The sequence below is a fragment of the Sander lucioperca genome, chromosome 6 (assembly GCF_008315115.2).
Source record: "Sander lucioperca isolate FBNREF2018 chromosome 6, SLUC_FBN_1.2, whole genome shotgun sequence".
In the NCBI taxonomy this organism is placed as follows: Eukaryota; Metazoa; Chordata; class Actinopteri; order Perciformes; family Percidae; genus Sander; species Sander lucioperca.
The window spans coordinates 3,971,590-3,997,206 of NC_050178.1; the positions used below are offsets into that span (position 1 = coordinate 3,971,590).

Genomic DNA, 25,617 nt, shown 5'->3' on the forward strand with positions numbered 1-25,617 from the left:
TGCTGATCTCTGTACACAGACATACTGTAGAACAGATACCTTTAAATACATTTCTTTAAACAAAATCTAAAGATCTTTATTTAGTCTGTTGTTAACACTTGCTTTGGTAATGTACACGTATGTTTTCCATACCACCAGGGGCGTCGCACCCGTGGGGGATGTGGGTGTTTTAACACCCACACTTTTCCCGGTGAGAGGGTTCAACACCCACACTTTTTCTGCAGTTTTTCCACAGTTTTGCACAAACGCCTTGCGTCGAACTGCCGCCGTAGCTACGTCGTAGGCTGTGTGTAGCGATTATATTGCCTGAGTGAACAGAATTGCGTCCATAGCAACGCTCTGTTTTTCATGGCAACGGTGTGTTATACTTCGCAGCGGTCTTAACAGACCGCATTCTACATCGAAGAGAACTCGCAATTTTTACGTTAATCTTGATCGCTACAAGTATGTGAGTACTGTCGATAGCAAAAGAAACGAGCCGAATCAGTGCTAGCTAACTGGAGCTGCTGCAGCTAATGCCGAGAGCTCCCACTTAGCTAGAACGGCAGTTTTGGGGGCATATCATAAAGAGTGCCTTTGTGCCTCTTAACAGACACAAAATGCAATTAAAATGTCTGTGCAACATGAACAGGGCCCTTACATGACAACAAGATGCGTTTTCAACTCAGACATTGTTTAAATTCACCTACCCTGTTAGCTGCTAGCTGCCGTCTGGGATGAGTGAGTGTTCAGCCAGGTGGTAATAATCATCAAGCAGTAGTTCCCTGTGTATTTGTAGCATATATATCCATTTTGTGTGCGATCCATCTGGCGTTGGTGAATAGTAGTCTCTGCAGTGGTGAACTGTGTGTTAGTTGCCTTAGCCAGGCTAGCAGGGCCGACCGGTGTTAAAAGCGTAGCGCCCCCTTCCGTGGTTAAGGTTAGGGACAGGGGTTTGGTTCAGGTTGAGGTAGGGGGACACCGATCTCGATGGGTCACAGATTTCGGTGTAACACCGGCATCCTTCTAATTCCTCCACGCCTTCCTCACCTGCCGCGGCCGACAACAATCCACGGGCGCCCGCTGGTCTGGTGGATGTCCTCCAGAGGACAGTTCATGCTTTCGCGGCAAGATTTTTGCGGCGAAAAAAGTTTATTTCCCCCTCAAAAATAGGTAATTGAGCACTGTAGTGGTTATGATCATATCAGTGATTATGTAACTACATGGAAACGGGCCAAATGATGCCTGTTTCTTGTACAGTAATAGCGTTACTGAAGGCTAGCTCTAGCTCCATAGGTTACTCCAAGCTTCTTCCCTTGTGAACCTCCGCTCTTCACTCTTCTCACACCACGCTCCGATCTGCACACTGCTGTTTACCTTTTCCTGCTACAACTGAATTCCTGCGGGACTTCAGTGCAAGACTACAGTCAGCCTTCTGTAACGCTGTTACTTACTTACTAAGAAACAGGCATCATGTGGCCTGTTTCCATGTAGTTACATAGTCACTGATATGATCATAACCACTACAGTGCTCAATTACCTATTTTTGAGGGGGAAATAAACTTTTTTCGCCGCAAAAATTTCGCCGCGAAAGCATAAACTGTCCTCTGGAGGACATCCACCAGACCAGCGGGCGCCCGTGGATTGTTGTCGGCCGCGGCAGGTGAGGAAGGCGGGGAGGAATTAGAAGGATGCCGGTCGGCCCTGTTAGCCTGGCTAAGACAACTAACACACAGTTCGCCACTGCAGAGACTACTATTCACCAACGCCAGATGGATCGCACACAAAATGGATATATATGCTACAAATACACAGGGAACTGCTGCTTGATGATTATTACCGAAGCCTGGCTGAACACTCACTCATCCCAGACGGCAGCTCGCAGCTAACAGGGTAGGTGAATTTAAACAATGTCTGAGTTGAAAACGCATGTTGTCATGTAAGGGCCCTGCTCATGTTGCACAGACATTTTAATTGCATTTTGTGTCTGTTAAGAGGCACAAAGGCACTCTTTATGATATGCCACCAAAACTGCCGTTTTAGCTAAGTGGGAGCTCTCGGCATTAGCTGCAGCAGCTCCAGTTAGCTAGCACCGATTCGGCTCGTTTTTTTTTTTACTATCGACAGTACTCACATACTTAGAGCGATCAAGATTAACGTAAAAATTGCCCGGAGTTCTCCTTTAACTCTTTAATGCTGCTGGTACAAATTGCTATTGTAATTAGGTAGATACAACCCGAGCTAACGTTAGCTAACTGAACCTATCATTTAACATTAGGCTGTTAGCTAGCTAGCTAGGTCTTTTTTTCCATTTATGTTCGTAAAGTTTAATGTCCGGTGGCATTTTCACCTCTTTTTATATGCTACTGTAGCTATATGCGTAACGTTAGCAGAGATTTAGAAAATTGTGTGTTTATCAGTTGTAAGTACAGGATGGGAGGTAACTGCACCATTTCAACTTCACTAGCAACGTTAAATGAAAGCTAATATGTACGAGTAGTTTCCCATGTAAGAAGTATAACGTTCCGTAACATTAGCTACGTTATAGCATTCATAATAAACGGATAAACGGATCATAATCTAATTAGTATGTGCTAATTTGCATAAATAGCACATCAGATCTAAACATTGGGTATAGCCAGGTGAAAATGTCTTGTTGACATAACAGTAAAAGACTTAATGTAAAGGTCTGAATGGAACCCATTTAGGCTACCCATGAGCATTAATACATAGAGGCAGGAAGAAATGCTTTAAACCAGTATTGATTATTGAGTGTATTAAACCAGTATTATTATTGCAGAGATGGGGTTTGGGGCTGAGTCAGTGGGACTGTTTCTGGGGGATGAGTCTGAGGGAAGAACAAGGGTAAGGAGAATGCAGAAGACAAAAGGTAGGTAAAATAAAAAGTGAACCCCCAGAAACCCCACGGACCCAGCCCCAAACCCCATCTCTGTTATATGTCAACAAGACATTTTCACCTGGCTATACCCAATGTTTAGATCTGTTGTGCTATTTATGCAAATTAGCACATACGTAATTAGATTATGCTCTGTTTGCCCATGTTAACAAACAGTACAATTATCCATCGTTTTTATTGTTAATAAACAAATCACATCCATCCCCCTCACTTTTGAAAAGCTTGCTACGCCCCTGCATACCACTGAAGCCCCTGAGAGAGAGAGAGAGAGAGAGAGAGAGAGAGAGAGAGAGAGAGAGAGAGAGAGAGAGAGAGAGAGAGAGAGAGAGAGAGAGAGAGAGAGAGAGAGAGAGAGAGAGAGAGAGAGAGAGAGAGAGAGAGAGAGAGAGATGTACCGTAGACTGTATGGTATAACGAGAGGAGTGTGTTATTTGTGTAGGTCACCAGAGGTCAGCATTGCACGGTAGATAGGCAGGCTTGTGAACGGAAGAGCTCGGGTGATGGCGTGTAAATAGTAGGATACTGACCACGATGTTTTGTTTTGTTCAAATATAAATATCATGTTTATTTTATTTTAGAGTGTGATTATCGTACTCAGTGGATGCTGGATCACGTTTATAGAGCAGGTTTCTGAGATGAGCTCCGATGTGGTTTGGGATGCGCAGTGCGCTTTGCTGCCGCTGCTGACTGGGACTGCTGCAGTGTAAACAAGACTGTCCGAGCCTGCAGCACTGCTGTCTGTAGGCGAAAATATAACGACACAGTGCCAATGGTAGTTGACTTTTCATATTAAACGAGCACAGTTTCATCATGAACCCTCCGTCGTTTTTCAGTGCGCAACGACGTCATTTCTGCAGCGGAGAAACTGGCTTGCTTCTTTAATTAAACTGGACAAATCTGTCAGCCAGCACATCTGCTACTTCTATGCAACCAGCAAACGTTTATCCTACCGTTTGATTAATCAGATGGACTTTGCTGTTGAGGGAGTAGCTTACCAACTGTTTCTTGTGTCGCAGAAGAATGAGTGACAACCAGGAAACATCCGATGCTGAGGAGGACAAGACTCCGGCCGGGAGCGCGACCTTGCCGCTCCGGCCGCCGTGCGACCGCCTCCCTTGCCACAAAAGCAGCGTGTGCTCCCGCTCCTACTTCGTGGTAGTGATGGTGTTTTTTCACGTATACATCATTAATGTTATATTACTGCTATTTTACGTGCATTACAACAGCGGGCAGGAAGATGCCAACCGGAGTCGTGATGCTCCGAGCAGTAACCACCAGCGCCCCGAGTCGCGACGTCCGCCATCAAAGCCTGAGTTCCTGCGTGATGTTTCCCTAACAAGAATCGAGGGGATAAGGGTGAGTAGTGTGATGATGCATCACTCCCACTCTTTTATTTATTCCCTCTGTGTTTCTCTGTCACACACATTTAGCACCACCACATCACTTCACTTCTCTGATAATCTCTCAGGTGGGACACGTCCAGAAGGTGTCACTGGTGCCAGGCAAAGTGCATGAAATGCGGACTCTGAGTATGAAACCTCTGCTGTTTGGTAAGAGCCAAATCACCCGTGAACAAACATGAGCCGTTGGTGGCCAAAGAGGCTTCTTCTTCTGATGAAAGCAAACATGCATTCAACACACACTCGTCCTTATTTACATCTTCATCACTACCATCCCCCAAAGCCATACTGTAACCTAGTTTACACATAATGCTCAGGTCAATCAAGCCTATATGAAGTGGGCCAATAAGTCCTGAGGCAACTATTCCAATTAAGGGCTCATAGCTGAGAAATAAAGCAGAAATAAATCTGTACCTAACACAACTAACAATGCAAAAGCATGCAGTATGTAGCCATTAGATGTGCTAGAGTAAAGATGGTACAACCATTTTAAAAAGGAAGGAGGTTAAGTGTATTTGTTTTTTTTCTCTGTTCTCTTCATTAGTGTTTGGATCAGTAACAAGCATAAATTAAATAAAAGTTTATATGACTGGTTCAATGTTGATATTAATGGTTCCGCTCAATTAATTGCTGATGATTTTTTCTATTAAACCTTACAAAATAGTGAAACATGTCTATCACAATTTCCCAGAGGCCAAAGTGGTGGTGGTAACTCAAAGGTTTTCAATATACTTTCCTACCAAAATAGTACCAAATCCTGCAAGTGGCGAAGCTGGGAAAGTTTTGCATTCCTGCTTTATGAATAAAACGATTAATTAAAAATCTAAATAATTGCTGATTAATTTACTGTTGATTGACTAATCACTAAAGCTTAATTATTTTTCCTTATCCAAAGTGAGCAAAGGACAGTGGGTGTCGTATGCTGTACAGATTGTAAAGCCCCTTGAGGCAAATTTGTGATATTGGGCTATGTAAATAGAATTGACTTGACTTCTACATAAAACTAGAATACAAATCAGAAAAAGTGAAGCATACTGAGAAAATGCTGCAATCCCGTTGACCAAACTCTGTGTATAACTCTCTGTCTCTGTGTTTTTCCGCAGAGATCCCTGGGTTTTTGTCAGACGATGAGTGCCGTGTTGTGATGCAACTTGCACAGCTAAAAGGCCTAATAGAAAGCCAGCTAATGGTGCAAGACGGCCAGGAGGAGCTGGCCAAGGAACTCAACCTCAGCCCAGAGGAGATCTTCAACCTTCTTGATATCAACCAGGATGGACAGTTACAGCTCCATGAGGTGTATGTCAGTTTTTGGATTGTGAGCATGTAGGGTTTTTTTTTGGTTCAGAGTTGGTTAACTAATCCTGTCCTTTACTATCGTGCCTTCCACAGATACTGACCCATTCTCGAGTGAGGGACGGCATCTGGCTTACACCGGAGAATCTGCGAGAAATCTATGCTGGGCTCAAAGCTGACAAGGATGGTAATGGTAAGAAATTAACGTTGCATTTTCTACATACATATATCTATTTGCATAGCTATTATTTTGAAAACATTTGTGTTAAACAGTAGTAGTTCATGTACATATTTGGATGTAAAATTGTAGTTCTAAAATTACAAGTCTAATTTGTGAGATAATTGAATGCTTTTATACATTACATTGAAAATGCTGCCTATAAACAACAGTGGTGGGTTTTAGCAATAATGTTGGGTGTGAGCAATAAATCTTTTTTTGTTTCAGTATGGTAGCATAGTTGTTTTGTGGTAAAACACAGTACAACGTGTTTAAATCATACATAATATTGTTCCTAACCTTTTTACTGTAGCTTGTGTGACCCCTTAAACTGAGGCAATGCCTATGTGTGACCTCTCTTCAAAGCTTATGGTCTAGCATGGACATGTGAGTAATTTTAAGAGCCATAAATGATATACAATGTATGGACAAAGTTCATAAATATAAAACCCATCTTAAACTCATATTAGCCTCAAGTTAAACCTGTGGAGTTGGAAATGCATCAGGAGTCTGTCTAGAAAAGGGCTGCAGGTCTTATTTAAACAGAAATCTAAATCTAAAGTATATATATATATATATATATATATATATACAGTATACACACATATAAAAGAGCAGTAGAAACCAAATTTTTCTAAACTATTGTACTAATGGTGAAAACTGGGCCAGTAAGGCAAGAAATAAAGACTTACGCATTAGAATAATACTGTATGTACATTCTCATATTTTGGGCAGGTTTGCTGAGTCTGGAAGAGTTCAGGCTTCTGAGCAATGATGCCTTCCAGCGCTTCCTGCTGCAGCGAGGAGTGAAGAGGAGTCAGCTGGTGAGAAACAGCAGACACACCTGGCTGTATCAGGGCAAAGGAGCACACCAGGCCCTCCAAGACATTAAGACCAAGTAAGCAAGTCAAACCATGTTCTCCTATTGCTGCAGTGCTATAATAGCTGTGATATAGTCTCGCATTGCCAGACCTACCTCCACAGCTATAACTATAAGGTTTTTCCACAAAGCATCATTTTAATTTTATGTTTTTTCCAGACTTTGCAACTTCCAGATTTTTTCTTACCTTTCTCTAACAAAGGGTGACTCGCCTCACTCGGCTCCCACCCGTATTAGTGGACCTCAGTGAGCCGCTCCAGGTGGTTCGCTATGACGAGGGAGGACACTACCACGCCCACCACGACAGCGGCCCTGTGTATCCTGAAACAGCCTGCACACACACACGCCTCGCAGCCAACACATCCACTCCTTTTGAGACATCTTGCAGGTGAGATCACTGAGGTGCATAGTGTTGACTGAAGCAACATTTCTAGACAAAATATCTGTGAATGTTCAGATCTGAGTTCATCTGTGTGGTGATTACTGAGCTCCATTGTGACAGCTGGCGTGTGATGTGAGTTTGTGTGCTTCAACATTGTTTAGCTGGAAAAACGTGTTCGCAAAGTGTTTGTGTATGTACAGTATGTGTGTGTTTGTTTGCACCATACACATGTCAATATAAATCTGTGTTGCACATCTAGGTACATCACAGTTCTCTTCTACCTGAACTCTGTTGAGGGAGGCGGGGAGACCGCATTCCCTGTGGCAGACAACAGGACCTATGATGAAGTGGTGCGTAATTGTGTATGGGTCTGGAAATGTGTAGGGTGACCCCTGCTAGTATTGTATTGTGTACATACTATGCATGTCTTTCATATATGTGTTAACTCGCATGTTTGTCAGTGAGTGCATGGCCTGATGTTAAGCAAATTGTTACTGAGTTTGAGTGTGTTTTAGTCTCTCATACAGAATGATGTCGACCTTTTGGACACCAGAAGGAATTGTGACAAGAGTAACCTGAGGGTGAAGCCTACCAAAGGGACAGCTGTTTTCTGGTACAACTACCTTTCTGATGGAAGAGGTAGGATTTCTATTAAAAAATACAGCACACTGCCAAGGCACAGCGTAAAAGTCAACGTATAAAAAGCAGTCAAAAGGTTGCGATTCAAGCCCATATTGGTGTTGTTATTGGTGTTGTAAAGATGAAAGGTTATCTAGAAAGACAGCTACATACAGTTAGAATACAGCAAATATACAGTATAAGAACGTGTATTTAAGGTTTATATCTGGCTAATTTAAACTAATAAACTCATATGTAAGTTGGGAGAACAAAACTGTTAAAGTAATTCATCTTGATCAGTTGAAGCAGCGTGTTGTGATATCCATAACATTAGTGTGAGCCCTTTAAAAAACAGACCTGATATGAAGGACATTGCTAATCAACATTAAATTATTAATTTTTTTCTCAATAGGTTGGGTGGGAGAGCAGGATGAATACGCTCTGCATGGAGGCTGTGTGGTCACCCATGGCACTAAGTGGGTCGCAAATAAATGGATCAACATTGATCCAGATTACCAGCGGCAGGCTCACTACCAGCAGCTGGTTGCACAGCAGTCAGAGGACGAGGATGATGGTCTGACCCCGAACCCAGACATACAGAGTTCTAATATCCATCAAGACTTGTAGCTCATAAACCAAATTTATATACAGTATAAAAAATCTACCTAGCCTTCCTTAGTCCTGTGCACAACATCTTTGGCAACATCCTCCGTGGCCAGTATGTAGAGACAAGATTTATTCAGGGAATGAGGTTACAGTGGGTTTATGCAACTGTAAATATATGCTTTTGTTAAATATTGCTTGGATATTGTTATCCTGTTATTTTTTAAACTCTAATAATTTCACATTTCAGGAATGTTGCACTAGAAACTCATTGAAGGAGTTGAGACAAAAAAAATCCCTTTGCATGCATTAGCTCCACAGATTTTGCTGTTGCTATGAGCAGAAATTGCACTTGAAAATTGAAATGGCTGCTGTAAACATTTCAATGTCTTACCTTGTTATTGCTGCCATTACCAAAAAAGGCTCACACACTGTCAGTGTGATGCATGTCTTGTTACTTGTATTCCTCATTTTCTACCAGATTCTTCTTGAAACGTATTGTTTGTATGTTTAATTTTATTAGTTTATTTTTTTTCTCTATACATGCACTCTGTCATTCTCTCACATTGAATAAAGGTAAATTAAGCTCACATGACTTCAGTCTTCCTAAGATAGGATGTATAAATATTAGTGGTGTCACAGTTTTGATTTTCCCCCATCTCCCCATCAGAATGAGCTCTCGACTTCAACTATCAAAATCAAAAGCAGGATTGGTGATTCACCCAGTATTCTTTCTCTCTCCACCCCCGCCTTCTTGCACACGCCCAAAGAAAAAACAACAACAGACACAGCATAGCTTACTGGCTTGTAGCATGCAGCTAAAGACAGGGTAAATTAGCTAATGGGTAGCCTGCAGCCAGACTGCTAGAGTCGGAGATGATGGAGAAACAACAGAACTAGAAAATACTTCTGCTCTAATGATGTTGCCAGTGTGGCAACATTTTGCCATCCCTGTGAGTGAGTTATGTAAACAAACAAGGAAGGTAAAGCATGTGGGCTCAGATGGGACTCCATGGTGCAATCATGTGCACCTTGTTAAACTAATGGTGCATTATATTGCACTTCGTAAACTCTAAAGGCTGATTTATACTTCTGCGTAAAATCTACGCCGTTGCTACGCACGTAGGTACGTGAAGACACAAACCTATGCTGGACCCTACGCCGTAGCCTGACGTGCACCTCTCGAAAAATGTAACTACAAGTCGTCGCTCAGCTGTGGCTTGGAAACTTGCATTTCCCCCCGACTCATTTCCTGGTTCTCCTTCTCCATAAACAACATGAAATCAAGGAGAGGGTTAACTTTTCCTGCTAAAGATTTCCCACCGTGGTCAGAAAGCACAGGGGAGACACTTTGTTTCTCTCACTATGACTCTAGAGTCGGTACTCGCTCCGAATCTAATCACCGTCACTGATCCCTCGCTCTACCACCATCTCCCCACACACACACATGCCAAGTATAAACATCAGGGGTCTCATTTAAAAAACGTAAGATCCTTACTAAAAGTGTAGGTACGCCCAAAAGCCAAAAAAATTCAGATTCATAAAACCGTGCATATGCACATCTACAAGCAATGTTCCCTTTATAAATCACAGATTACCCACAAGTGTGTACATGAATCAGCCTCTTATCCCGCCCTATACATGCCCATTTTTCACCATAAATAGTCAATGCAAAGCACCTCATGAATGCTGATCAGTATGTTAATGACCCTGGCAGTTGTTCTTTCGTTATGCCGAATCATGTCAAATCATGCCGAATCACGATGACTGGCGGGGAAAAAGCAAAAAACTTGACAAACTAATTGAATTATAATTTCGGCCTGTTCTCGCACAGTGTAGGGAAACCTGATATACTACCTATATTAATAATACCTTCCAAAACGGCAGGCATTTCGGCACTCGGGGAGAGCGTCGATAAACCAGACCTATATGATAAGATTTAACAGAACTATATATTATATCCAAAACAAGCCTTAGTGATAAAGTTGAAGATTATATATAATATGTATATAAAACATTTAGCTGTCTGACATTTCCCTCTGGAAACAGCCGGTTGCCCCCAGAATGGCGAGTACCTGTAATTGGACCGGGTTGGCACGATTCCGGTGTTACACCGAAATCTGTGACCCATCGAGATCAGTGTCCCCCTACCACAACCTGAACCAAACCCTTGTCCCTAACCTTAACCACGGAGGGGGGCGCTATGCTTTTAACAGGAGGGTCACAGATTTCGGTGCAACACGGCATATTAGCCAGATCATCATGGTCCCTGAAGCCTTTTTTTCTCCTGTTTCTTCCATTGCCGTAGTCCTCCTGCAGGGCCAGCAGTGCCATCATGCAGCATTACGCACGGGTTCACCGCAGTATTTATATGTTTACAACATATTGTGATTGTTAACACTTTGCCAAAATCACAGCATCAACTAGTGGTATCCCCCACCCTGAGATACGAAAGTCTAATAGGCAAACACACTTTTCTTCATGCAGGTTTTGTCACGAACAGTATTAAAGTTCGAACCGATAACGAGGACATTTAGTGTAACGATTGCGCGAGAGCTTAACGGCTGTATTTTCAGACTTTGACATTTGATGATACATGCACAGTATAAAATACATATATTTAGTTATTTACACTGTGTTCTGCCATTATCTAATGCTAGGGTATTTGATGCTATCCTGTATTCCATGGAGTCGGGCCATCTCCTCCTGCGCTCCGTAGCAGACAATGTGACAGTGAGACAGCGCCGATTAAACATTAAAAACATTTTTTTATTAAAGTTGGATTTTACAAGGTGTTTATGGAACAAGTATCACTCAATACAAGTGCAAATAGCACTGCTGGATCTAATCTTCATGGTAATGTGGATGATATGGAGTGAAGAAATGTGTGTGAGGCATCAATACTTGAACATATTATGGAGTAATCGTTTTCCCCACATTTACTTTCTGCAGTCTGACTTCAGTTCACCACCTCACCATCTGCATCGCCAATTCCCATTGGCCCTCATTTACGAAACGTGCGTACGACCAAAAACAGGCGTAGGACGGGCGTACGCCGATTCCTACGCAAAGCAAGGGATTTATCAATTTGAACGTGAGCGTAGGCTGCGATAAAATCTCACGTCTGGTCTGAACTCGTGTACGCAAGTTTTCGAGTCAGTGTGGACTTGCGGTGCAGCAAATACAAAGTTTATTAGGAGAAGGAGAAGTCATCAGTTGATCACTTATCAGCAATGGCAGATCTGGCTCTTTTAAAAGACCTCTATTCGCCGGTACAACAGTGCACACATACGCACACGGGCCACGGTGGAGCGCTCCATCGGATTGATTAAGGGCAGATGGCTCATGGTCTTGCATCAGCGGGGGCACCCTACTATACACGGCAGAAAAATTCTGCAACATTGTTTTAGCCTGTGGGGTTCTGGAGCCAGATGACCCGATGCCCAGAGAGCAGTGTCCAGCTCAGCCCCAACTCGGGCTATACGAAGGAGACAGGATATTATTCCTCGATTTTAAAAGGTATATTGTTATGTTTGGCAATGATACTCAATACAGGAAACATGACGATGCACAACATTTATTTCTGCCATTGACCGATATATTTCGGCTTGTTTTTCCAGCCCCTCTGCTGTCAGGAGACAGGGTCGAGGTGGGGGTCCAGCACGGGGGGCGGAGGACACGCACTCTCCCTCACAGTTCTGACTCATGAAAAAAAACACGAGTAAAATAAAAGACACTGCATAAACTCCGCTACTGTGTGTTTATTTAAATATACGTAAACCATGTAGGCCTAAGAGATTGCAATATAAGCCTGTATATTACTATGGGGACTATAGCATATGTCAAGGATGTATACATTAAATAAACTTCAGCTGGAGTCCGATTTACCACGGCCTTTAATAACAGTTTTCAGGCTGACAAAACTACAAACGTAAGTGCGAATGAACCTGAGATATCAGGGTTTCAATCTCCACCTCTGAAAAGTGCCGCTTCTCAGCCGGATTACGTCTCACCATGTCGTAAATTGTAGGGGCGAGGCCTCAAAACCCAGAATATATTGGGGCGTGATATTTAAATTACGATCGTTTCCAGCCGCTGCATTTATCAATGTACGACCATTCTTACGCTGTGATTGGTGTGATACGAACGTTTCATGAATCACACGTGAAACCTGTCGTAAGATGATTTCTGCGCTCATATCTGCGCTGGTTTCTGCGTTAGGTTGATAAATGAGGGCCACTGTCTCCAAAATGTGTGTACGCATGGGTCAGAGTTACCGCACATTTTCTTATATAAATAACATATATATATATATATATATATATATATATATATATATATATATATATATATATATATATATATATATATAGTACGCACATTTTCAGCCCCGTTTTGTGCGTACGCCACGTTTATAAATGAGACCCAAGGCCACTTATGCAGGCTATGGCGAAAGCTCTACGTGGAGCCTCCGCAGAACCATAAAACAGCCTTTAGAAACTCAAACTGTTGTTGCAAAGTACCCTTCTGCCATCTAGTGGTTCATTTGTGGCATTGCCCTCCCTGTTGAAAACAAAATGTTTAAATTAAAAATGTATTGACTGTACATTTTCTGTACATACATATTGTACTGAATTTGGAGAATCGTGAAACCCTTAATAAATATAACTCAACAATCATCAGCATCTATACATTTTCAAATAAGATTTTTGAGATAGTTTTCTCCATCTTCAGTGCTGGATGTCCAGTTTGGTTGAAGTTTTTAAAGTTGTGTGCTGCTGTATGTGTCCTGAAATCAAACAGATTAATTTAGTTCAAATGACAAGATTAAAAGTTTTTAGTTCAATCAAAATGTTGACCATCGGACCATCCAACTGAACATCAGCAACATATACTCACAACAGATGGCTCATATCTGGGAAACGATGTCGCTCCACGGTGGTCCAGACAGTAGAGCACAGCATCATGAATGGAGGCAAAAAGATGCCTCTTTGTAATTGACTCAGAGAAGAAGTCACCAAGCTCTAATTGTTCCACCACAGAAGCTGAAAAGAAAACAGGTTACAGGCAAATTATGAAGCATTTTCATGTAGTACAGCCTCAAGGAAGTGAGAAGGTGTTCACTTACCTTGACAACCAGCAATGTAGATATCTACATCGATCTCACTGAAGTCCTGGAAAATCTGTCAATAATATAAATACAGAATATTTAAACTATTCAAAAGTTATTAGTGCACCAACCTTTAAAATAAATCACATTTCTTCCCCATCAGGTGCTACTAATCCTAATCATTCTAATAATCTCTCACAGTCAATCATCAGGGTTAATTTAACTGTTAGACTATGCGTAAACTCCCACTTCAGTGAACACCTGCCAAGACTATATTAAATCAAAATCAGTTTGTATGTGTTAAAGATTTGTCATCTTCCCTTTCTAATGAGGACCACAATAGAAAGCTTCATGTGTTTTCATCCTTTACAATTTAATTATATGTCAGGACTGGTTGATTGCAGCCCTGTATTTACCTGTGATGGTTATGGACATTTCAGTTGCCTGTTTTGGACATTTGTTACCTGTTTGTACATTTCTGTTGCCTTGTTTGTAAATTTTTGTATGTATATTTCTGTTGTGTATATTTCTGTTTAGTTATCTCCCTGTTTTTTCTGTAGGTTCTGTTCCCCATCTTGTAAATGTATGTTGTGTATTGTGGTCTGTGTATATTTTGTTGTGTATTTTTCGGTTTTGCATTTCCCTGTGTATGTTCTGCTTCCTGTTTTATTTTGATAGTCTGTTTTCTGTCTTGTCTTGTCTAGTTTTACTTTCTGTGTTTTCCCGCCTTTGTTGATTGTCCTGGCCCGCCCTGATGTGTTTCACCTGCTGTATCACCTGTCCCTCATTTGTTCATTACCTCATGTATTTAACCCCTGTGTTCCCTTTGTCTCTTGTTAGATCATTTTGTATCTGTTTGTGTCCGTTGCACTGTCTGTCAGCCTTGTGTTTTTTGTGGCTTTTCCCAGTGAGTTTTTCCTGTGGTTTTCCAGTCTTTGGTACTGCCGTCTTTTGTTATAATAAATCCTCAGTTCGTACCTTCTCCTGCCAGCCTGCTCTCTGCGTTTGGGTCCTTTTTCCCCTGCTCATCATAACATTTACCTTTAGTATTGTCAAATAAATCCTCCTATAAGTCTATGTATTAACATAGTTCAATTTCCTGTTTATAAACCCGTAACGGTATCACTTTATAACAGCGGCACAAATCATATACTTAAAGTAACTATGAGGAACTTTTAAATGTATCTGAAATTGTGTAATTTTCCTCTGATGATCATGAATGACCTGTAACAGCAAATGAGACCAACAGTGAAAAGAATGTTATTTTTATATAGTATTTCTTAAGTGCTTTGTAAATATGCCCTGTACCTTTTATGAAAGATTGTTATATTGTTTTTAACTTAGTACATTGTTTTTTCTTGTAAGGTGACCTTGAGTGCTTTGAAAGGTGCCTATAAATAAAATGTATTATTATTATTATTATTATTATTATTAAGCTTTTAAAACAAGTCATGTCTTAGCCTTTGTTCAAAGGATATTTGTCCCTTTAGTACTTACATTTTTCATAGTCTTGATAGCCACTGTGTCAATAAAGTTAGCCGTGGAGAGGTCGATAATGATGGAGTGAATGTCCCAGGTCCACTTGCCCAGTGACCCAAGAGAGACCCGCTCCAGATCGTGACTCAGCGTGTCCTCACTGCTGGAGCCCAGAGTGGTGGTGTCCCCGTCCTGCAGCTCAGACATCCACCCTAAGCTGGTGCAGTCTGGTTCTCCTCCCTTCAGGTACTCCCATCTGCAGGGGCCGTCTGGTGTTCGAGGAGTGTTTGGAATGACAAACACTGTCCCATTCTCCCTCTTTGTCAAGCCCTGCTCCTTGTCTGTAACATTCCCATCCACGCATGTGTCCCTCCAGCGGCCGGCCTCTTCCTCCACAGAGAACACCGGCGCTCCAGACAGCTGTTTACCTGCTCTCTGTGCTCGTCTCTAAAGAGTGGTAGGTGAAAGAACTGATTCAAACTTCTGTTGGTAGGTTGGTCACCTACTTTAGTTCTGTCCAGTGTGACAAGAGGTACACTTAAGCCACCTTTACTTAATATAACTGTCACAGGATTTGGTGCCAGTTTTCTTCACTTTGATCATTAAAATGTGTTGTAAATTTCTATATACAATCCATGTGTCTGCAATTATGCTATACATTTCCAACATATTACCTCTTTCTTGGCTTGCCTTTTTGCCCGTCTCTCAGCCCTCCTTTCTCTACGTCTCTGTTTGGCCTCCTGTCTCCTCTTATAGATAATCATTTTACTGATGTCAAGCCCACTCTGAAAACAGATCAAGAATAAAAATAAAACGTAATCTGCATTTTATGAAAAAATGTTGAAAAGAACTAAGAAGAACTGAGAAGAGATTAGAGCTGAAACAATAATTAGTCAATTAACTGAATAATCGATTGACAGAAAATTAATCTGTATTTTGATAATTGATTAATCATTTCAGAAAGTTTTAATGCAAAAATGCTAAACATTTCTCTGGCTCCAGCCTCTCAAATATGAGGATTTGCTAGTTTTCTTTGTCACCTATGATAACAAACTGACTATCTTTAGGTTTTGGACTTATGGTTGGATAAAATGAGGAATTCAAAGCTGTCACCTTGTATTTGGGGAAATTATAATGGCCATTTTTACTACATTCTGGCATTTTATAGAAAAAAAAACCCCAATTAATTTATTAATTGAGAAAATAATCATTAGATTACTCATTAATGAAAATAATCGTTAGTCGCAGCCCTAGAATAGATAGTATTATCAGGAAAAGGGAACAAACCTTTTCTTTCAGAGCCTCAAGGTAGAGATCAGCATTGGCGAAATATACCGTGGCAGAAGAGCGAAATATAGTAACACCTGGAATCTCTCTCACCTGCCAAATAGTAAAAAGTAATTAGCTTTTTTGGCAGTGAGGGTAGAAAATCTTTTATGTATGGTTTCCCATTTTTCTGTTTCACCTCTGTGTGTGTCTCTATATCCACGTACAGTTCTGTACCTGGAACATTTCCCAGAACAGAGTATGTTGGCCTGAATGGAATGAAAAAACAAATTATTACATATTTATATTTATATTTATTTATATTATTATAAACAACATTATTATGTGTGCTATATGTTTTTGTACAGTATTTTGTCTAATTTGGCAGATCTTACAGCCTAACATCAGATACTAATATTGGCACGCACACACACACACACACACACACACACACACACACACACACACACACACACACACACACACTCTGATACTGAAGAAATATAGTAATATAGAAATAGACTATGATGAGGTGCATAGGAGTCTTACAGCTGAGTTCTGAAGGTAACAGTAAGTAGAGCAAAGATGATCGATGCTGCGAGACCCAGATCCAGATTGAGCAGCAGTGTTGACACCCAAGTGACCAACCACACCACCTGGGGGATGTAGCATGACATTATTTATTTTTTAGTGTGAACATGAAAAGGAAACAATAATATTGCCACTTCTTCCAGATTCACCACAGCAAATTCTTTCACAGGTGTTGCTTTTACGTAATTTAAACTTATTTTTCTCTTTAAAGTAAGAACTGAACTTCTCACCAGATCAATCTTGCTGCTTCTCCACAGTGTAACAATGTCAGAGTGCTGCTTGAACATGCCCTTCAGATTTACCAAGACAATCGCTGCAAGAACTGCCTAAAACAAGCACACCCAAGTTTTAACGTGATTAATCAGATGTGTACACAAACGTGTTAATGAGGAGGCAAATAAAAATTAATTTCATTACACAAAAAATGTCATGCATCATTTTTATTTACTGCAAATCTACTTTACAATAAAGACAAGTGGGAGAACAACAGAACCTTTGGCAGCTCCTGGAACAGGGGTCCAAGTTTCAGTATAGTCACCAACACAATCAGAGCGGAGGCCACTCCAGCCATCTGCAAGAACAACACAAATGTTGTTTCTGGTTATATTGAAATATTGAGTTCAACAGGCTAACGTATTCGTTTGTTTAGCAGAGATGGATCAAATCCATCGTTGGAGAATAGATTGATGATATGACAGCACATAATTTCAACATTTAGTGGTAGTAACAACTATTAAGTCTGGTTTCCAATAATTATGTAATTTGGTATATTGTTTAGATAAATAATTAAAACATGTCCATGTGCACATTAAGGTACATTACCATTAACTACAGAAACAGGCTTACTGGTCTCCCTGAAGAGAAAAGACTGTTATGTGATTTAGGTGAAACTAAAGACGAAGTCCATTTCATGTTTTGTGATATATGATAATATGATGATTTAAGGGTGACTCTTTCTGCTGTCTATTTCTGATGAGTTCTTCTATATGAATCACTGTTAAAACCTCAGATGTGTTTTAAGAAATTAAGTCTTTTGTGTGGCAGATTTTATTTTGTAGAGCATGGGGCAGTTGTTTGTTTGCAATGTAATGTAAGAAGTTATGGTTTAAGTCCATTTGGGCTGGGCACTGCCAACTAACAAAACTATCTAACTATTTTGCTGCATGATACAGCACATGTTCTTGTACCATGAGTTTTGAATTTCCACATGGTACTATTATACATAATGTGGTTATATTTTATTCAACATCATTTACTTTTTACCATACCTAAATCATCCTTAAATAGGTCATATGCATTGCATATTTATAGTATGTTGCATGTTGCATGTTCACAGTACTTGTGAGGTCATGCTTATCTAAGGTTGTGCTAATGTAAGTTCTGTTGCTCATTTACTGTACTTGTGTTTTTCCTCCGGTGGTCTCTTGGATGAGACTTCGAGACATGGAGGAGCAGACTGAGAAGCACTGGAAGAAGCCTCCCACTGCATTACTGAGACCCAGCGCCACCAGCTCCTGCAGCAGGGTGAAGACAGACACAATAATGAAAACAGAAGAAAGGGATGCAGAAGTATGATTTAACAGGTATTTGATTAGAGTTGTGGTTTACCTGGTTACTGTCCACCTTGTATCCATGTTTCAGTGCAAATGTTTTGCCAAGTGAAATGGATACGGCATATCCAACCACAGCCAATGCAAACGCATCACCAATTACTTCTCTAAAAAGACTCACATCTGGTACACTGGGAGAACTTAGACTGGTGCATAGGTGGAGAAGAAGGAAACGAGTTAGTACTAAACAAGTTGGGAATATGACTCAACCAAATATTACAGCAGTATAACTTAAACCCAAATGCTTACCCACTAGGAACTTCTCCAACAACTGAAATAGTGTAGTTGCTGTTCAAGTGGGTATAGGTTGATATCAATGTTCCTGCCACAATCTAAAGAACGCATACAGATCATAAACACAAACACACACAATGAAGCCAAATTTCAGAACACATTTCAAACCTTCAATCATTAAAAAAGGTAAATCATATTCTAGACGTGAACCTAATTATTAGCTATAAATATCTCCTTTTTGCTGTGAACTGCACGAATGCAGAGCCCTGCCAACTGCTGATTCAGCTGCTTGGCTCCACTGTGTCTGTGCTTTGTCAGTGCTGCAACAGCAGCAGCACAGCGGTGATAACATTAAGAGAGGCCAGAGAGTGTGTCCTCTTATCAACTGACTGTTATGAGTTCCACTGGGATGGGCACTGTCAGCTTCGGACTGAGATATGAGTTGAGCTCCTTGGCTGCAATTAGAAACACCATGGACACAGCACTGACCACCAGTGTGGGAAGACGAGTGTGTGGCAGCAAGGAGCAAACATCCTTTAAAGTCTGAAAATGGAGAATGGAAAAGCAGAAGGTAGTTATGGTTATGCTTAACTGCACAGACCTAATGGTTTTGTCATTTTAGGTCATAATTAAGTATAAAATACTTTTCACCTCGTTACATTTTCAACTCGTTAGCGTATTCTCCAATCTATAATGTACACTTATCTTACAATAAATACAAAATTAAGATTGGCTTATATTTTGTTAAGCTTTAGTGTTGCTTTAAAGCCATTCTTGGTAAACTTCCTATTTACCTTTGTAAAACCCTTTTCCTGTTTCTAACAGCTATTAGACCAGATCATCTACGGTAGATGGATAATCTTCAGTTTCCCTAGTCTGCTAAGAACTTGATAAAACTGTATTATTTTACTGTACTATTTGCAAGATAACTTCATCTGGAAATGCTGCCTTCATATCGGGCATTCACATTCAAATGTTTTCATGTCATGTTTTATCACTCTAGTGTCCCTCAGGTCCTGTTTTGTTATAAAGCAATTGTGTGTGTTCCTATGTAACTATGTGATATATATCTATATGATATGATATATATCGACTTCCTGGTTAAATAAAGCGAAAATGAAAATGAGGAACACACATCAAACTCTGACTGTTGTCATTATCAGTGCCAAACAGATAATGCAATCAGATCACAAAAACACAACAATCAGAACCAAATACTTGACAGTACTCACATACACCAGTGACAAGGGACCACTAAACCGTGTTGGTGAAACTCCAAAGATGTGCTTCAGTTGTGCCACAACAGCATGAGCTGCAGCAGCTGTTGTGTAAGCCCGCACCAGAGGTTCAGACAAGTACGTTCCCACAAATCCAAATTTTACCAAACCCAGTGCCACCTATGCAAATAATTGTTTATGTATATGAGTTTTAGTAGCTGTACAACAACATAAGACATTATCATTTCTGTGGGGTGTTGTATTCAGACCTGAATAAGTCCTCCTAGGACAGTAGTAGCAGCTGCCACCTCCACCCTGTATAAGTCCCTGGCAGTTATGTTCACCTCTGCAGTGACGTTGGTCCCATTTTTTATGAGGAAATTCATGTCTGGAGCAAGTCTTTCTGTCACACTACCCACCATGATGCTAAGCACTGTAAATGTACCTGAACACAATGAAATATAGCAACACGTGTTATTACAGAGGTTAGAATGACAACGGTAAAACGTGTGTGTCTCTCTCTACTTACCGATGGAGATATGACGTGATGTTCCAAAAAAGAAGTAGATCAATGGTGGATAGAGCGACGTGTAGAGCCCAAATACAGGAGGTAAGGAAGCCAACAATGCATATGCCAAACCTGGGAAAAACAAAAGTTGTTTTACACCTGTCTCAGTTTACTAATGAATATTTTTTATGAGGCTGTGCTAGTTTAACTGTAGTCATACTGGCAAATGAAATATTCTCCTTTTTTTTTTTTTTTTTTTTACAAACTATTGCTTGTGTATGACAAAAAATAAACAAAATCAGGCTATGGGGGGGAAAAAATGACTTTTTTTCTGCAATGTTGTTGACATTTACTTAACCATGATGGACTATTGTCATACCTTGTGGCAGGTGCATTATTCCCACACTGATGCCGGAGATGAGGTCTGGCATGCCATAGTCCCAGACTGAGTACTTGGGCAGCCAGTACAACACAGGCAAACTGCTCACCACACTTTGTTTCAGTTTGGGTACTGTACATCTGGAAGAGATTTGAAGAATGCACACAGACAAAAGTGAGTCTTTTTATTGGCTGATATTTTAAAGCATAAATTTGCTGAAGATGGGTCTCTGGTTGTCTTTGAAAAGAAGATCAGACCAGACATCTACATCTACAGCACAGTAAGGGTCAAAAGTTACAACATCATCATCAAATTTGCCTTACCTTAGGGATTCTTTAAGGCGTTCAATTAGAGAAGGGTGAGTGTCAGAGTATGTTTTTCTCTGTGTAACCTCTTCCAGTCTCTGCTCATCAAGCACTTCCCTCTCCACTCTATATTTCCCAAATTTGTGTGTAGAGTCCATTGAGCTGAATCTGTCAAAATCTGTGCAACTTATTTTTTTACTCTTTACTACCAATGCTACTGTACTACTGTCACAAGAACAACAGTATATGTATATGTACATCATATTGCCTAATGGTTAACTATAGTCAGGATGTTGTGGGCAGAGCCTCTTCATGACAATGATGGCTGACTGGAAGAAGCAAATGATGTAGGCCTAATTATGGTCTTAATAGGAAAAATATTAACTCTGTTAAAATTCAATGGATGTTTGACAGGTGTGTTCCTATCCTTCCATTTTTTTCCATTCACTAGCAAAAGTAAAGGTAATGAACCATGAAATGTCACCTTAAGCTCAAATTATATTGGTCAAGTGAGTCTTCTTCTACTTTTGAACAAAATACTTGTAATATTGTAATATTTAAGAAGCAAAAAAATCTACTAATGGTCACTTGATATCCAACACATTGCTGGCAAGTCAGAAACTAAGATGTATACATACATTTAGCTTACAAACTTTATTGTGGTTGGTGCAACAATCTCAAGATCTTTGATTTTATGAATCGAACTTAATAGACAAGGTCTGATTTTTGCAACATGTGGGCATGCACTATAGCCTACTGGGCCTTTAAGAGAGTGCCGTCATGAAATCTGAACCTGAGCTAGGACCAATGATTCATTTCAGTCATTCCAGAGCTGCAAGACACGTGACCGAGGCAAACAAACTGGAATAGAGAATTACTTTCATCACATAGTACAACATAATGACAATGAGTCAAATTAGGAATGTCAAAATAGATCACAATATTTGTCACTGTCATGGCTTAAAAACCAACTCACTTCTGATCACTCAAACCCTTCTGACCTATTTGCTGTCTGCCACAACACTGTCTATTTTGGGTTAGTAGCTCAGAGGGCCACAGCAGTGGAGGGGGTACATATCTTTGTCTCTTGCAATTGCTCAAACCCTCTCTAAGACCCTCGACTGACACATTTGGGAACATCAACAATACATGAAAAACAAGGACATTTACTGGTCTTCTTAGACCAAAGAAAACACAGGAGCTGATGTATGGTAAGGCAAGGGAATGCTGTAGGACGTGGACAGACGTAGTGCTAACTTAGAGGAGTGCACGTTATATTATTATATATATATATAGTATATATTTGTTATATCTAAGGCTAATTAGGAAATGGAGTTTATTAAAATGGTGGTTGCTTTATATCGGAAGTTGATGAAAATATCCCTATAGATTTGCTATTTTTGGCTATTAGAAAAAATTGGGTTTTGTATTACTTAAATATGCTTAAATGGTTAAAATCTTTGTAATGTTACATTGATTTATTATGGTTACTCAGGTAATACCATACATACTATCTTTTATCTACATTGTCAGGAAACCTTAGGTTAACAAATACTTTCATAAAATAAAAAGAGATTTGATTTGAGATTTGATTTGACTAGCAAATTTAGTATTACAAGTAAATGTCAAACTAGCCTGTGCTTAATAAACTGCTGTTTGGTATGATATTGATGGCTGCTCAACATTTGTTTTTTTTTTGTTTTTTTTGTTTTAGAGACAACCTCCTGACCAGAGTGCATAAAACTTCCTGTGTAACTTTTGAAATATTATTGTAACTAAAAACATTGAGGCAAAATGGATTTTACAGCCAAACATGGGCTGGTGCTGCTGGACCAGCTGAGGAAGATGAGGGAGAGTGAGCATCTGACAGATGTGGTGCTGGTTGCTGAGGGCATTAGCTTTCCCTGTCACCGGGTTGTTCTATCCGCCTTTAGTCCATACTTCCGTGTGATGTTCACATGTGGCCTGCGTGAGTGTAACACCAGAGAAATATTCCTGCGTGACACCCCTGCAGACAGCCTGTCCCTCCTCTTGAACTACATGTACTGCTCAGATCTTCCTCTAACTAACGGCAATGTACAAGGCATCTCTATTGCAGCTTTTCTGCTGCAGATGGATGACGTCTTTACTCGCTGTCAGCAACACATGACCGAGAACATGGATGCCTCCAACTGCCTTGGTGTGTATTACTTTGCCCGGGACCTCGGTGCAGAGGAACTGGCTGACCATGCTAAGCGGTTCCTGAGGCAGCACTTTGTCCAAGTCTGCCAAAATGAGGAGGTCCTGGAGCTGGAGGCCCATCAGCTGGGAAAGCTCCTGACTTCTGATGACCTTAATGTTTCACGAGAAGAGACCATCTTGGATGTGGTCCTTCGCTGGGTCAAACACAGCACTCTGATGGATGGAGAAGTCCGTGTTCTGCACCTTCCAGAGCTACTGAGGAAGGTCCGTCTGCCACTGATAAACCCTGACTATTTAAGAGAGGCGATGAAGAGGAACACGGCCCTGTTGGCCGATGCTGAATGTCTAGAGATGCTCAATAAAGCCTTGGAGACCACAGCGATGCATCCCTCAGCTGCCCCACGCAAACTAAAGCTGCGGTACGGCATGGAGACCACATATCTGCTGCTCTGTGTTGGAAACGATGGTGGTGGGATTAGGTCAAGATATGGGACCTATACTGAGCACAGCTTTTGCTATGCTCCATCCACAGGCCGAACCTACTATATCACTTCACCTCGCTATGCAGAGGCTCTGGGGTATGTGTGTGCTGGGATTGTGACTGAAAGAAATGACATTATAGTGGCAGGAGAGGCAGGTGCACGAAGAATGGCCCGACAGAGGGACATGAATGTTGAGATTTACAGGTAAGATATTAGGTGTCACATTTGATAACTCTGTATTTGCACACACACAGATGTTACTGATTGTTATCTTGGGTTGCCAGGTACAAAGTAGAGGCCCAAGGAAGCTGGGAGCACCTGACGACAGCAGAGTACCGTGATTCATATGCCCTGGGGTCACTGGGTGACACTCTATATCTGCTGGGTGGGCAGATGAAACTGAAGGATCAGTTTCTCATCACTAACTGTGTAGAACGATGGTCTCTGCAAGGAGGACCTTGGCGCAGTGCAGCACCCCTGCCTATGCCTTTGGCCTATCACAGCGTGGTCACAATGAAAGATCGCCTTTATGCGATTGGTGGTCGAACACCTCAGGTGATGTCAAACATCTTTAACTTTAACTTCTTAGCAATTGTTGTGAACTCTAGAAGATCAGACTTCATGTGCACATTTAATATGAGCTCTTACAGTATCTGTATGTGACTCCTCTCTGACTGCACCTGCTCTGCTTTGTCACGCACTACCTCCCCTTCAACCATCCAGTCATACCGGATGGATGATGAGCCTGACCGTCTTAGTAACCGCCTCCTGGAGTATGATCCAAACACAAATAAGTGGACAGAGCTAGGTCCCATGAAGTACTCAAAGTACCGCTGCAGTGCTGTTGTACTCAATGGTGAAATTTTTGTGATGGGTAAGATTATTTGACCTGTTTTTTAAATTTTAAATCTCTCTTGGTATACATATATAGACACAATAATGTGATGATCCTGCTACATGCATTGAACTGCATTGATTTATGTAAGAATCTGGTGATAAAAACCTTTTTTGCAGGAGGTATTGGCTGTGAGGGTGTTGACTGTGGGCAATCACGCCGCTGCCTCGATGCTGTGGAGATCTACAACCCAGATGGAGATTACTGGAGGGATGGACCTCCTCTCCCATCTGCACAACTCTCACTGCGCACCAATGCCTCAAACGCAGGAGTGGTGGGAGGCAAGATCTATGTGTGTGGATACTACAAAGGAGCAGGTAATGAAAGAATATCCATATCCAATGAATGAAAACTGTCTGAAAGATGTTTCCAAGTGACTGTATTACCCGTTCTGTTTCTTAACTACATTTAGATCGCCATGATGATATAACAAAGGACATTTTGGAGCTAGACCCATGGGAGAACCGCTGGACAGTGGTGGCTCGGCACGCTTTAATGCATGACAACTATGACGTCTGCTTAGTGGCAAAACTCAACCCAAGAGGACTCATGTCCCCACCTGCAGACTTAGTTAAACAGTGACACCTCTGTCACCAGACCCCAGATCAGGTCAAAGTCTTTATGGAAGAATTAGCTAAATAAATTAATTATTAATGCACTTATTGCTGGGCCAAAGGCATTCATTTTTGCAAGCGGAAAAGATTTTAGTGGCCTGCATAAAACAGGATCTGCGCTTAATGATTTGCATGTTGCTATGTGAGATTCTCAAGTTTATGAGAATAGAAAGATCATTTGTAAATACAGTATTTTTGTCTTTTTTATCTTATTGTGCAACATCTGCAGAGATTAAACCCCTGAAACCTGCAGCTGTGTGGCACATAGCATTATCAGCAACACCAGGAAATTATTTCATTTGACATTAAACATTCACTATATTTATAATTAGGGCTGCAACTGACACTTATTTTATTATAGATTAATCAGCCAATAATTTCTGTGGTTAATTGTTTAGTATGAAATGTTAAAAAAAATTGTGAACAAATTGCATCAGTTTCTCAGAGGGCACTGTGATGT

The 25,617-nt window shown here is 40.8% G+C and overlaps 3 protein-coding genes across 3 annotated transcripts; 2 read left to right on the forward strand and 1 right to left on the reverse strand.

The window, feature by feature from the left end:
- Positions 1-3,916: 3,916 nt before the first annotated feature.
- Positions 3,917-8,877, forward strand: p4htm (prolyl 4-hydroxylase, transmembrane (endoplasmic reticulum)). The gene is made up of 9 exons (XM_031287534.2): positions 3,917-4,252; positions 4,365-4,446; positions 5,400-5,590; positions 5,686-5,782; positions 6,542-6,704; positions 6,889-7,074; positions 7,328-7,418; positions 7,584-7,707; positions 8,099-8,877. Exons 1-9 carry the CDS (start codon positions 3,917-3,919, stop codon positions 8,311-8,313), a joined length of 1,485 nt encoding a protein of 494 aa, XP_031143394.1. The 3' UTR covers positions 8,314-8,877.
- A 4,043-nt stretch (positions 8,878-12,920) lies between these two features.
- slc26a6l (solute carrier family 26 member 6, like) lies at positions 12,921-21,377 on the reverse strand. The gene is made up of 19 exons (XM_031287497.2): positions 21,004-21,377; positions 20,681-20,820; positions 20,323-20,433; positions 20,063-20,238; positions 19,809-19,973; positions 18,967-19,119; positions 18,592-18,674; positions 18,341-18,488; positions 18,133-18,246; positions 17,226-17,303; positions 16,963-17,058; positions 16,691-16,797; positions 16,341-16,410; positions 16,163-16,255; positions 15,550-15,660; positions 14,897-15,322; positions 13,418-13,472; positions 13,189-13,334; positions 12,921-13,078 (listed from the first exon to the last, which is right to left on the reverse strand). The coding sequence occupies exons 1-19, from the start codon at positions 21,246-21,248 to the stop codon at positions 13,052-13,054; spliced, it is 2,544 nt and encodes an 847-aa protein (XP_031143357.1). The 5' UTR covers positions 21,249-21,377; the 3' UTR covers positions 12,921-13,051.
- Positions 21,378-21,918: 541 nt separating this feature from the next.
- kbtbd12 (kelch repeat and BTB (POZ) domain containing 12) lies at positions 21,919-25,237 on the forward strand. The gene is made up of 6 exons (XM_031287521.2): positions 21,919-22,196; positions 22,700-23,852; positions 23,933-24,203; positions 24,372-24,522; positions 24,663-24,860; positions 24,956-25,237. Exons 2-6 carry the CDS (start codon positions 22,780-22,782, stop codon positions 25,123-25,125), a joined length of 1,863 nt encoding a protein of 620 aa, XP_031143381.1. The 5' UTR covers positions 21,919-22,196; positions 22,700-22,779; the 3' UTR covers positions 25,126-25,237.
- Positions 25,238-25,617: the final 380 nt, after the last annotated feature.